The 15,000-nt window shown below is 36.5% G+C and overlaps 1 protein-coding gene across 14 annotated transcripts in view; it reads right to left on the reverse strand.

The window, feature by feature from the left end:
• The window catches only part of ERC1 (ELKS/RAB6-interacting/CAST family member 1), a 527,112-nt gene that overhangs the window by 407,740 nt on the left and 104,372 nt on the right, over positions 1–15,000 (reverse strand). For 7 of the 14 annotated variants that reach the window (XM_055315461.1, XM_055315468.1, XM_055315463.1 and 4 more), the window contains exons 4-6: positions 11,137–11,211; positions 4,215–4,370; positions 2,874–2,966 (exon numbers count right to left, since the gene is read on the reverse strand). In XM_055315461.1, the coding sequence (XP_055171436.1) occupies positions 2,874–2,966; positions 4,215–4,370; positions 11,137–11,211 (324 nt within the window). The remainder of the gene's footprint in view (positions 1–2,873; positions 2,967–4,214; positions 4,371–11,136; positions 11,212–15,000) is intronic. The other 7 variants (XM_055315467.1, XM_055315465.1, XM_055315474.1 and 4 more) reach the window with 2 other exon arrangements.

Here is a 15,000-nt window from a genome sequence, read left to right on the forward strand (position 1 = left end):
CACATCATCTACAACATGCCATACCAACTAAATGGATAAAAGTATATGACTTAAAAGCATAAAGGCTCATTCTTTAAGAATCTGCATGTGTAATTTGAATCTGAATTACTGACAGAGTAATCCATAAGAGGTGCCATTCACTCTCCCATAAATTTTTCCCCTCTTAAAAAATGTTTATGTAATACCTCATTTACATTTCTGTTTCTAAGAATTTTCTAAATAGTCTCTCATTCTAAATGTACACCAAATAAACAAAAATCAGACTTGCTTTTACCTTCTGTCTCCTGCCTAGTAAAGTAGCTGTGCACTAACAGATTAATTATTGGAAGTATAAATCTGATAAATCACTAATTTCAATATTACTGATGAAATGAAAAGTCCTTTGCTATTTTTTTTCATTGAACATACCTACAGTATTTTCACTATAATAATCTTTGGTATAAAGGACAATTTTGAGAACAATTCCCCATGAGGAAATATGAAATAAATATTATTTTAAATAAAATTAGGCTTTTAAGAAGCCCTAAAAATATATTTCTGATTTACTCTTCTTGTTTAGCAAGAAGACAAGCATTTTTTCATATGCATGAAAATTCTATTTGTAGATTTAGTTATTCATTAACCCCACAAATATTTCTATTTGCTTACTGTATGCAAACTACTGAGGATACTAAGAACATCAGTGGAAGAAGACTATACATGGCAGCTACCTTCACCCTGTAATACGAGTATGTACCCTGGAACTACCACATACTATAATGTTGGGGCATCTCCACCCTGTAATATGAATACGTACCCTGGAGCTACCATGTACTGTAGTGCTGGGGCATCTTCACCCTGTAATATGAATATGTGTCCTCGAACTACCACGAACTGAATGCTAGGGCATCTTTCATGACATCCCCTCTCCAACAAAAAAACACCTATTTATAGCATTCCATCCTTAACGTACAGGTTGCACTAAAAACACACTTGCTGTATGAATGAACATACGGGAGAAATGTTTAAAATGTTATCACTCCCTCAACTAAAGAACTGCTACAATTTAAAGATTATTCATATTTCCAATTATCTCCAATCACATGGTTAAAAATAATTAGAAAATCCCTGTTTTCTCATCGTCTACTTTATTAAATAATCCTCAAATAATGCTATATTGGCCATAAAGACTGAGAAGGGAAAGAAAATATTCTAATGGAAAGCAGAGTTTAGAATTAGAAGTACACATTTTCCAGAAAAGCTTGGAGCATGAGGCTTTGCAATCACTCACACCTGAGGATAAGTGTGTCTTTTAGTATTTACCTAAGCTTTGCTTTCCCAATCAATAAAATGGGAACAGGAAACCAATATTACTGTACTGTTTGGAGATTAAATAAAATAATGTCTGGACTGCGCTTAGCCTGTTGTCTGACACAACAAAGAAATATTTATAATAGCTAAGGGGAAAATAGTAAACTTACACATCAACTAGTCCTCTAGACAATAGTTACCATAAACCAAATGAGTTCCTTCTAGATAAAATATTTCACTTTACTAGCTGTACTATAAAGGGGTTCATAAACAATAAAAACATCAAATTACCACAAGTTTTTATTTTTTTAATGCTGCATTCCTGTCTTATCCCACAATTATTTTCAGTAGCAGTTTTTTCCTGACTTTGTGCAACATATGTGCACATGGCCTAGGACAGGCTAGAATACTGAAGAGCTCACCAGCACAGGTTCTGGAACCAGATTGCTTGACTTTAAAAAAAAATCAAGCTCTGCCTCTTACCAGCTATTACCTGAGCGTCATTCTGCTACCTTGGTTTCCACATCTACAAATTGGGCTTAGATGATATACCGACCTTAGTAGGTTGTAAGTGCTTGAGTGTTAGCTATTTTATTATTTTTTTATATTTTGAAATGGAATTTTAAGTTCTTTAGACAGAAGATTAAACTAGATTGAGAGACATTATGTTTCATGCTAATTCTAATCTACTAGATAACTCTAATCAAATCACTTTCTGTTCTAAAATAAGTAACATTTGTTGGAAAATCACCTAATGGAGAGTTAAATACATATGAAGCTAAAGCACTTTACTCATGAATTTCAAATTCTAGGAAAGGTGATCTTAAAAGTTCTCATCACAAGAAGAAAAAAATTTCGGGGCAGCCCTGGTGGCGCAGCGGTTTAGTGCCACCTTCAGCCCAGGGCCTGATCCTGGAGACCCGGGATTGAGTCCCATGTCGGGCACCCTGCATGGAGCCTGCTTCTCCCTCTGCCTGTGTCTCTGCCTTTCTCTCTCTCTCTCTCTCTCTCTCTCTGTGTGTGTGTGTGTGTGTGTGTGTGTCTCATGAATAAATAAATAAAATCTTAAAAAAAGAAAAAAGAAAAAAAATTCGGACTATGTATGGTGATGGATGTTAACTAGACTTATTGTGGAGATTTCACTATATATAAATATCTTAAATCATTATGTTACAAATCTGAAACTAACATAAAGATAGATCAATTATACCTTACTTCATTAAAAAAAAGAATTTCAAATTCAAATAATCTCAGAACCTAGAACATCTGCAGAAATAAATCACCATTCATGTAAATCAAAAAGTATCTACAAAAAGAAAAGAGAAAAAAAACACACTTTGAAGTACCATCCATAGAGTGAAAAAAGCAACAATAAAGAACCAGAACAAGTGAGGGCTCACTGCACACAAAGTGACATATGGGTCAAACTGGTGAACAGGAGTCGGTTAAAGAGCAGAGCAGGCTGGTTAGTGCTAGTATTGGGCAAAGTTGCCAACCAAAGAGAATGAAAGTATAAGCCACCCAGAAGCCAGAGCTAGCAGGGTCCCACTGTGGGATCGCTGCACACAGAGAGTAAATCTTACGGCAAAGACCTCAGCCTGAAGACCAGCCGCTCTCTTTTTCAGCTCCTCCCCTTGAGCCTCTTTCGAACTTAGTTCCTCCTTCAGTTGCTCTACCTGTCACGACATTGTTATTCTTTTTCACTTATGTGTCAACTTTGGTCTTATTATCTGCTTTTCAGCCAGATATAACAATAACCTATATAACACAATCAAACTTGTTTCCCTAGTTCCCTCTTGAAAGCACCCTAGATAGTTTCTCTATTTTCAAGGGTTTTTTTAAATGGATTTAAATGTGCCAATCAGCAAGTGGAAAGCACAGATTATACTGTAAGCATATTTTATTATCAAATTGGGGTGAAAAATACAAACTAATAGAACGTTGGATATGTGAATTTTTAGGTTCTAAAATTAACATAAATTGTCAGTAGTCACTGATAACAGATTCTTAAAATAATAAAGGAATATTCTACTGACTTTTATGCCAGGTATGGGCACCACAGCAAGAAGCCAGAAACTGGAAAGGAAATTAGAATAATCGTGTATCATTCCTTTACAGTTTTCCGCTCTGAGAAACTGGAAAACTAACACAAGTGAGACGCAAGAGTTATTTTCTAGATAATATTTCATAATCACAATTATGATTTTTAATTAAACCAGAACAAAGCTAGCTAATTTATAACTATGATAAACTAGACCCTTCAATTTGCCTACATAGTTCATAGAATCAAACTAAATGGCTTTGGATCTAAGGAAAAACTACTGTGACTGAGTTTCTAAATATGGACTGACATGTCTTGCTGATATGTATTCCACTGTAGATATATCTGAGTGCACATGGGAAACCTAATACAAATGGATCTTCTCCAAGGGACAGAGCATCGGGCTTCCCTTTATGGAACTTTCCCTTTCCCTTTATGAAGGGAAAATAATATATGATCTAGGTCATTTCAGGGGAAAAAAAAGGTGGAGGGACTGGGTTCAGCCTCTTGGGGTTTTGACTTTTAAAATACTACACAAGAGTTGCAGAACTTGGTTGGTATCTCATGTAGTGAGAAAAACTCAATTTGGATATAATTCTACTAAATCACCTCAGAAGTACTGATAGATATAAATATTAAACTGTGACAATACATATCAGCCTCACAGGAATAATTTTCTTTTAAGTGAAAACTTGAAGTAACTATACATCAGTAATTCTGACTTCAGTTTTAGGAAAGTTCCATTTGAAAGAATTCTAAGAATTCTATCTTTCCCTGAAGTCTGACAAAACAATGTGAAGCTCTTCATCATCACTAAGGAAATAGAGACATGCATCAGGTTTCTTAAACCTCTTTTAAAAATTACAGTATCACACACCATTACCTTATTTTTCATAAATTTAGAATGGCTCCGATAGACCTCCATTTGTTTCATTTCTTCCTCCCGTTCTTCAGTACTCAAGGCCCCATTTGATTTCAGCATCTGAATTTCCTCTTCCAAGTCTCGGAGCCCACGCTCCATAGAGGAAATTTTTGAATCCTGAAGACAATGGAAGATTTAGACATTAAAGTATTCACAAAGAATCAGAGAAGCTGAAAAACTCAGTCTTTACAGATAGTGAATTTAATAAAGATAAACAACTATCCAGGAAAACTGCTGCCTAGCAATTGGTGCCTTGCTTCCAAATTATATCTTTATGGCCACTTGAGTGAAAGGAGGAGAGTTCATATCTAGAATATGATTTTTCTTCTGTCTCTTCCTCCAGTCTGTGCCCTTTCATTAAAGAAGCAGAAGCAATGGCAAGTTAAAGTTTCTTTGTACTTCATGGTCAATAAACTTCTAGGAAAAAATTTTATAATATTAACAGCAAAACCATTTCTAGCTACTATCATTCTACTCTGGACCCCTAAAAGGTTTATTTATTTCTGTTCCCAAAGGAGGAAGAAGAAGAGTAAAAATGTCTCAAAGATTTATGTAATAATACTCTCAATAATATTCTATAAGCATCCTACTGTAAGAATAACAAAGGGATGAATAATTATGCTAACAATTACAGTTTATCATATTACTTATTCTCTATAGTTCTCTACACATTTGAATAGTTTTCTACATATTTGAAGTATTTTGCATAACTTTTTTCAAATCACTATCCTTATAAACCATCATCTCCACAAATATCACCTCTCAGTAGAACATTCTTCTATGTTCAATTTCTTGGTTAGGTTTGTCACAGTATCTAGTTTATCCACAGATTACTTTAGATGTTATCAATTACAGGAAGATCATTTTAGATGTCAATTACAGAAAAATTCCTACATAGAATGAACACTTTTATATCTAGAGTTGTATATGTTTATTCACCTAAGAAATAAAGTAGAAGAAGCATAAATTAAGTACAGTTTTGTTTTATTTGGAATTTTAGAGAAATCAATCCTTTAGAAAGAAAGCAATTTTAAAATTACTTCCTTTTGTACTTTACTTCAAAGATTTCTTGATTGACATTCTTGCCTACCATAATTCTTTGAGCATGCAGATGAAAGTTAAAGCATTTATCATGAGACAACTACAACTAGCAATTTTTAGGTTCAAGAGAGAGAAGGGAGATGGGATGTATCCCGTTTTGCATTGTATTACCTTTAAAAATATAACAACAGGGATCCCTGGGTGGCGCAGCGGTTTGGCGCCTGCCTTTGGCCCAGGGCGCGATCCTGGAAACCCGGGATCGAATCCCACGTCGGGCTCCCAGTGCATGGAGCCTGCTTCTCCCTCTGCCTGTGTCTCTGCCTCTCTTTCTCTCTCTCCCTGTGTGACTATCATAAATAAATAAAAATTTAAAAAAAAAAAATATAACAAAAATTTTCCTTTATCAATCTATTCAAATTAAACTTACATTTGGTTCAAAATTATTTTTTTAATATTTTATTTATTTATGCATGAGAGACACAGAGAGAGGGGCAGAGACATAGACAGAGCTTCATGCAGGGAGCCCAATGTGGGACTCAATCCCGGAACTCCAAGAACACGCCCTGAGCCAAAGGCAGATGGCTCAACCACTGAGCAACCCAGGCATTCCCATTTGGTTCAAAATTAAATGCACTGAATTAATACAATCAAAAGATACTCTAACCCTAAATTCTCAATTACTTGTTTAAAATTAGTGGGTGCATCCCATTTCTATCACAGCCCCCCAAAAATAAAATTTAGTGGGCCACAATTAATCTCCTGGCCTATAAAGAATAAATACAGGCATAACTTGAAGATACTGTGGGCTGGCTCCAGATCACTGCAGTAAAGTAAATATCACAATAAAGCAAATCAAATAAATGTTTTGGTTTCCCACTGCATATAAAAAAATTATGTTTCCACGAACATAATTTTTAATGAAAAAAGTATATAGCTTAATCTAAAAATAACTTATTGCTAAAAAATATTATCATTTGAGTTTTCAGCAAGTCATAACCTTTTTTGCTGGTAGAGGGTCTTGCCTACATGTTGATAGGTGCTGACTGGTCAGGGTGGTGGTTGCTAAATTTGGGGTGACTGTGACAATTTCTTAAATAAGGCAACAAAGAAGCTTGCTGCATTAATTAAAACTTTTCCTTTCACGAACAATTTCTCTATAGCATGTGATACTGTCTAACAGTATTTTACCCACAGGAGAAATTCTTTCAGAACTAGAGTCAATCCTCTCAAACCCTGCTGCTGCTGCTGCTTTACCAACTAAGATTATATAATATTCTAAAGCCTTGGTTGTCATTTCAACAACCTTCACGGCATCTTCACCAGGAGTAGATCCCATCCTAAGAAACCACTTTTTTTTGCTCATCCATAAAAAGCAACTCCTCACCTATTCAAGTTTTAGCATAAGATTCAAGAAATTCAGCCACACCTCAAGTTCTACTCCTAATTCTAGTTCTCTTGCTCTTTCCACCACATCTGCAGCTCTTCCTCCACTGAAGTCCTAAACCCCTCAAAGTCATCCAGGAGGTTGGAATCAACTTCTTTCAAACTCCTATTCAGGTTGATATTTTTACCTCTTCCCATGAATCACAAATGTTCTTATTGGCATCTAGAGTGGTGAATTCTTTCCAAAAGGTTTTTGATTTACTTGGCCCAGAGATCCTTCAGAAGCATAAATTAAGTATAGTTTTATTTGGAATTTAACAAATTTTACAGATGCTCTCTATGGCAGCTATAGCCTTATAAATATATTTCTTAAATAATAAGACCTGGAAGTCAAGGGGCACTTAGGTGGCTCAGTCAGTTAAGCATCTGCCTTCAGCTCAGGTCATGACCCTAGGATCCTGGGATCGAGCCCCACGTCGGGCTCCCTGCTCAGCACAGAGTCTACTTCTCTCTCTCTCTCTCTCTCTCTCTCTCTCTCTCTCCCACTTCCCCTGCTTGTGCTCACTCTCTTTCTCTGTCAAACAAATAAATAAAATCTTAAAAAAAAAAAAAAAAAAAGGCCTGGAAGTCAAAATGACTCCCTGATCCATGGGCTACAGAATGAATGTTTTGTTATTAGGCACAAAAACAACAATAATCTCTTTGTATACCTCTATCAGAGCTCTTCAGTGAACAGGTGCATTGTCAATGAACAGCCATATTTTGAAAGGAATCTCTTTTTCTCTGTAGTGGGTCCCATCAGTGGCCTTAAAATATTTAGTAAACCATGCTACAAATAGATGCACTGCCATCTAGGCTTTGTTTACAGAGCACAGGCAGCAGAGACTAAGCATAATTCTTAAGGCCCTAGGATTTCTGGAATGGTAAATGAGTACTGGCTTCAACTTAAGGCCCTAGGATTTCTGGAATGGTAAATGAGTACTGGCTTCAACTTAAAGTCATCAGCGCATTAGCTCCTAACAAGAGATTCAGCCTATCTTTTCAAGCTTTGAAGCCAGGCACTGACTTCTCTAGGTATTAAAGTCCTAGATGGGGATCCCTGGGTGGCACAGCGGTTTGGCGCCTGCCTTTGGCCCAGGACGCGATTCTGGAGACCCGGGATCGAATGCCACGTCGGGCTCCCGGTGCATGGAGCCTGCTTCTCCCTCTGCCTGTGTCTCTGCCTCTCTCTCTCTTTCTGTGTGACTCTCATAAAAAAAATTAAATAAATAAATAAATGAATAAATGAATAAATGAATGAATGAATGAATGAATGAATAAATAAATAAATAAATAAATAAATAAATAAATAAATAAATAGATAAATAAAGTCCTAGATGGCATCTCCTTCCAATAGAAAGTTGTTTCATCTACATTGAAAATCTGTTGTTTGGTGGAGCCACTCTCATAATGATCCTCCTAGATTTTCTGGGCAACTTGCTGCACTGTCTCCATCAGTACCTGCTATTTTACCCTGCACTTTTATGTCATGGAGATGGCTTCTTTCCTTAAACCTCATGAACCAACCTCTGCTAGCTTCAAGCATTTCTTCTGCTGCTTCCTCACCTCTTTCAGCCTTCACAGAATTGAGAGACTTAGAGCCTTGCCCTGGATTAGGCTTTGGGTCAAGAGAATGTTGTGGCTGGTTTAATCTTCTATCCAGACCACTAAAACTTTCTCCATGTGAGCAATAAGGCTGTTTCACTTTTTATCATTCATATGTTTACTAGAGTAGCCGCTTTTAATTTCCTTCAAGAAGTTTTCCCTTTGCATTCATAATTTGGCTGTTTGGTGCAAGAGGCCTGGCTTTCAAGCCTATCTTAGCTTTGGACATGCCTTCCTCACTAAGCTTAATCATTTCTAGTTTGTCATTTAAAACGAAAGACATGTGACTCTTTTCACTTGAACATGTAGAGACCACCACTGTAGGGTTATTAGTTGGCCTAACTTTAACATTATTGTGTCTCAGGGAACAGGGAGGCCTGAGGAGAGGGGGAGTTAGTTCTAGGGGAATTGCAGGTCAGTGAGGCAGGCAGAATACACAGATTTATCAAGTGGCGCCATTTATCAGTGGCACCCAAAACAACTACAACAGTAACATCAAAGATCACAGATCACCATAACAAATAGAATAATAATGACAAAGTGTGAAATATTGCAAGAATTACTAAAATGTGACACATAGACATGAAGGGGCAAATGCTGTTGAAAAAATAGCATCATCAAAAAAAAAAAAAAACAAAAACAAAAAAAAAGAAAAAATAGCATCAAACGATATGCCTGATGCAAGGTTGCCACAAACCTTCAATTTGTAAAATACAGTATCTGCAAAACACAATAAAGTGAAGCAGAGTAAAACAAGGTTATGCCTATAAACTATTTTCATTGTACTATCTGAAAATTCACCTTTAAGATTACACCTTTAAGATGTATCTTCCTGGAAATATCAGGATATAGTCCCTTAAGAATAACTAAGATACTAGGCATTTGCATGTGACTATCCAATAAATGAAATGTGGCTTACTTCTGACATTAATTGGGGGTCTTGGGGGGATGAAAAGGGGCCATTGAAAGAGGGACTGGTGTTCCAAACAAATCACCTCCAGCTATGAACTCAAGTTCTGTTCATCACATAGCCTACAAAGCCTCCACAAGGCCCCAAGAAACATTATCCATCTTAAGAAGAAATCATTTAAATTCAGAGAAAAGTTCTTATAACTATACTTAAGAAGCATCTATTTGCATAAAACCATATACCAATAAACTAAATATTCTTGTCATATCACCAAATATTAACTAAAGGCCTACAAAGTAAAAACAGTGTCAAACTTTCAAGGGAATATGAAGAGGCTAAAAAAAGAGAAAAAGAGAGAAGTTCTTATCTATAAGTCTTTCCACTTTTGTAAGAAAGAATATGATGTTCATAAAAATAACAGTAGTAGCAGCTAACAGTTTACAATATACCAGGTATTATTCAAAATATTTTACTTGCTATAACTAATTTAAAACTCAAAACCACCTATAGGATGGTGGTTTATCATCACCTTCTATCAATAAAGAAATTGAGGCATAGGGAGAGGTTAGGTAACTTGTTCTGTGTCATACAACTGATTCAAGTAAAGCCAAATTTTGAATCCAAGGAATTTAGAAGACAAGCTCTTGATCATCGTAACACAGAGCCTAAAGATTTCTAACTATTCATTAACTTAAGGCATAGTTTTTCAAAGTATGGTCCATGTTCTATGTTCTGGATCCCCCAGACCTTTTCAAGACATCTACATAGTCAAAACTATTTTCATAATAATATTATGACTTTATTTGCCTTCTCCACTATGTTAACATTTGTACTAAAGGTATATAATGGTGGAAAAACTGCTAGTGTATCAGGACAACAGGGAGTAGCACCAAACCACACCAGCAGTCATTGTACTTTACAGGTCAGGCACTCACAGAAAAAAAAGAAAAATATATTAAGGGGGAAATAAAAAACTAAGTAAGCTCTAGGCCCAATGTGGGGTTTACAATCATGACCCCGAGGTAAGAGTCACATGCTCTGCCAATTGAGCTAGCCAGGCGCCCCTAGAAATAAAATTTTTGGAAGACTGCTTCTCTTGAGAATGTCCCTAAATGAAGCAGTAAAAATTATTACTTTTAATTAATCGCAACCCTTAGGAATGCATCTTTTTAATATTCTTTGTGATGAAATGGGAAGGAGCTAGGCATCTCTGCCCATTGAAGTATGACAGTTGTTCCTTAGAAATAGCACTTATGTGCCTCTTTGAGTTGCAAGCCACATTAGATACTATTTTTATAGAACATCATTTTTACCTGAAAGAACAATTGACAAATTATAGTTTCTAGGCTATTAGGCAGACATTTTCTAAAAACGAATGAATGAGCTTGTCTTAAGAGAATAGAAGAGGGTCCCTGGGTGGCTCAGCTGTTTGGCGCCTGCCTTGGGCCCAGGGTGTGATCCTGGAGACCCAGGATCGAGTCCCACATCGGGCTCCCTGCATGGACCCTGCTTCTCCCTCTGCCTGTGTCTCTGCCTCTCTCTCCCTCTCTCTCTCTGTGTGTGTGTCTCTCATGAGTAAATAAATAAAATATTTTAAAAAGAAAAAGAAAAAAAGAGAATAGAAGAGTCCTGAGATCAAAAGGTTTAAGCAGAGCTGATTTAAAGAAATTCTGGACAAGTGTTTTTGGTCCCATTTGAGTTATGATCTATAACTAAAAGGGAATAAAACTGAAGTTCTTTTACAGTGTCATTTTCATTGTCTTACTATTTCTTCTCAATCTACAAAGTAAGTGAAATATTATCACATACCACTTTCTAAAACACACACGGAAGTGTGTAATCATTTAAAAGTTTAAAAATCACTTAAAACTGACTCAGAAGATTTTTTCATAGATTCTTACTTACCTTCATTTCAATAACAGTTTGCAGAGCTTTTGTTTTGGCGGAATCAGGAGCATTCTCAAATCTCCGGTGCATCTCCTATACAAGAGAAGCAAAAGAGAGAGTAAGTGTCTTCCTTTTCGCTCTTCTTTTGTCTTAAATAGAGGTTAGAGAAAGATGGGGAGAGAGACTAATTGTGTAAAAAAGATATACCATCCTTGTAAGACTGATCCCTGTGTACCAGACCTTCCTAGTGGATCAGAGAACCCACAGACTGCATCCAGGCTAAGGAACTCTAAGGGTCAAGCACACAGGGATAGAGTCCCTGTCTATGAACACCTAGTTAGTTAAAATTAGTCAAACAGATAAAATCAGTACGACAGATGGAAACTACAGCACAAACCCAGATTGGTCTGTCAATTTTCCACATGATTCTAAAACATATAAATCAGAACTCCAAGATCCAAAAGGTAGACTAGAAATATTCCCTTTTTAAAAGGAGAAATAAAAGCAGTCACAATCAGCCCGCACTGCACAAAGCTACTAAAAGCATTTGTGTTAACCACATCCTTTCTCTAACATCTACCCTGGAGTAACAACCTGGCTACCTATAATGAAAATCTCTCTCCAGTGGGGTAACAAGTAGAAAGACAAAATAAGGTTGTTGGGCAAGTTTCCTCATAGTTCATGTTTATAAAATGTCAGAAAAGCACAGCTATTCTTTTTAATCTCAATTTTAGTGAGTTCAGAATCAGGAAGAAAGGAAGCAATGGTAGTAATATCACAATTAAGGTCTTCAAGGGTCACAGTAAGGTTATCATTCCACCTCAGGATATTTCCTGTCAGATTTTGTGAATGTCTCTGACTTAATCAGTTAACATTTCCAAAGTACCCTGGCATAGCTTTCTAGTGATCCCAGAGAATACGCAGTTGAATACTTTCCATCTGAACCATACTTAACCATAAGAAAAGGAATGTATAATACTTATACCTATAAGTATTATAGGTATAATAATTAAACCTTTCACCTAATTTATTCATTCCTGCCTGACCAGGAAGAATGGTTTAAGAGAAACAGAAAATAGAACTGCGCAATTCACCAAATTACCTCTTCCTGGAAGAACTGTCCTGAACTGACAAAAGTTCTAAATTATTAACAGTCAACAGTTTAAAAACCAGTAACTTCTGAACATCCACATTTACCAGCTGGTTGATGAAACTATAGTGTAAACCACTATTAATACATACCACCCTTTCTGCTACTTTTCTCCCTGACTCTAGCCTTAAATATTCAAACAAGGTATCCCATCTGTATGTTTAACAAATATCTCAAACTCTTCATGCCCAAGAGTAAATTAAATTCTTGGTGGTACTCTAAAACCTGCTCCATCCTTCCAGTTACTCAGGTGAAATACCTAATTCTTAATGTCTTCCTTTCTCTTTCAAGCCACAATCAGGAAATCCAGTTAACTCAACCTTCAAAATATATCCAAAACGCAAACACTCTTACCATTTGGAGTGAGCCACTAACAAAAATGTATCTTTTAGGGGTGGCTGGGTGACACAGTTGGTTAAGCATTCAACTCTTGGTTTTCTGCTCAGAGTGTGATCTCGAGGTCCTGAGATCCAGCCCTGCACCAGGTCTACTTGGGACTCTCTCGCCCTCTCTCTGTGCCCATCCCCCCATATTTTCTATCTCCCCCCTCCCTCTCCCCCAAATAAATAAATCTTAATATATACGTGTGTGTGCCTATATATATATGTAGATATATATATATACACATATATCTCTGTATCTATATAGATATAGATATATATCTCTTTTAAATCTAAAAACAAGCTCCTAACTGGGTTCCTCACTTTTTATGTTGCTCCCCTACAGTCTATTCTCAACAGAGCACTCAGAGTGACCTTTTAGAGTATGAATTTAATCTTGTCACTCTTCTGCTCAAAACTCTTATCATGGTTCCCTATGTGACTCAAAGCAAGCCAAAGTCCCCTCAGTAGTCTACAAGACCTCATGTTTTATCACTCTTCCCTCAGTCACCATGCTTTAACTACACTGGACTCCCTGCTGTTCCTCAAATATGCTAGGCATTCTCCCATTCCTTAGGACTTTACACCAGATGTTTCCATTACCTAAACTCTTTTTCATCAATCAGCTCATGGAGAGGACTTTCTCTCCTTCAAATCTTGACTCAAATGTCTCTTCTAGATTATTAGGTTTATGATTTGTGATAATCACATTGTGGTTATACAAAAAAAAAAAAAAAAAGTCCAAATGTTTTGGCGGTGCATACCAAAGTCTATAGAGAGGTAAGTTACATCATGTCAGGAATTTGTTTTAAAATCTTTGGTGAGGGTGATGGAAGGGGAGGAGGGCCGGGGGTCGGGGTGAATGGGTGACGGGCACTGAAGGGGGCACTTGACGGGATGAGCACTGGGTGTTATTCTGTATGCTGGCAAATTGAACACCAATAAAAAATAAATTTATTATTTTAAAAAAATAGCTTAAAAAAAACAAAAGACATTTCTCCAAAGAAGACAAACAAATGCCCAGCAATACATGAAAAGATGATCAACATCATTTGGGATCAGGGAAATACAATTCAAACCCATGAGGAGTTACCAACTCACACTAGTCAGAATAGCTAAGATCAACACCTCAGGAAACAACAGATGCTGGTGAAGATGCAGAGAAATGGGACCTTCTGTTGGTGGGAAGGTAGCTGGTACAGCCATTCTGGAAATAAAAATATTAAAAAAAATAAAAATAAAAATAAATAAAATCTTTGGTGAAAAAAGAAGGAAAGGGAAAAAATAGGACACTGAAACAAAGTGTGGCAAAATTTTGGTAATTGGTATATCTGAGTTATAAGTATAGGTTTGAAATTTTTCATTAAAAAATTAATGTTTAATGTAGCACAGCATATCTTATTTTAAAACTTAAAACTGACAAAAAAGAATCCACATGTCCCTTCCCCTTTACCTTACTCTGCTTTTCCTACTCATAGCATGTACCTTCTAACCTATACATGAATGATGAGTGGATGAAAACAAAAGGCTACCAAACTTTCAAGACTTAAGGGAACCTATGAACCCCTTTCTATCCCTGTGCTGAGTTACATACACCTCCTCTTACTTCTAGATAATCTTCCTCTAACACTTACTACATTATATTTGGAATAATCTTCTCTAATATACCAGACTGTAAACTCCTTCAGGGCAAAACTGTCCTTTGTATTCCTTAAACACTGTGAGACATGTAAGTAATCATTAAAAATTATTTCTCCTCCATATCCATTCCTCTTTTGTTGGATGAAGGAAAGACTGAAAAAATGAATAAATTGTCAGCTAGTGTTAATCTTCACCTCTCTATTGGACCACTCTCTCTATCAAATAAAGAAAGGTCTTCTTGTTTCTAAATCTTATAGCTGTTGTCAGTCCACATCCCTTCTGAACTCATTTAATAGTTTTCTTTTCTTTTTTTTTTTTTAATGAGAGAGACAGTTAAGGGAGGAACATCTTTAAAATTTTCAACTGCCTTCCATTAAAGAATTATCCTAGCTCTAAAGACTTGTTCTCTCTCCTTTCCCCTATCATAACCACAGACAGACATTTTCTAAATTCAATCCTTAGAACTCTTCTCAGTTCTATATCCCCAATCCAGGGACTCCACTAGCCCACATAGAAACTTACTAGGAATTAGAAAAAAAAACAACCCCTGTAGAGTAGAAGCAACCTCAGCATGAAACACTGGTTGAGTTTTAGGCCCCACTTGCTCCATCAGCAGGAAGCTCTTGTTTGGCTGAACAGGCACACCAACAATACAGGGTAGCCCTTCTCCCAAATCCCACAAATTCAACTACAGTTGACCCTTGAACAACA

This window comes from Nyctereutes procyonoides, unplaced genomic scaffold, assembly GCF_905146905.1.
Source record: "Nyctereutes procyonoides isolate TBG_1078 unplaced genomic scaffold, NYPRO_anot_genome, whole genome shotgun sequence".
Lineage (NCBI taxonomy): Eukaryota > Metazoa > Chordata > Mammalia > Carnivora > Canidae > Nyctereutes > Nyctereutes procyonoides.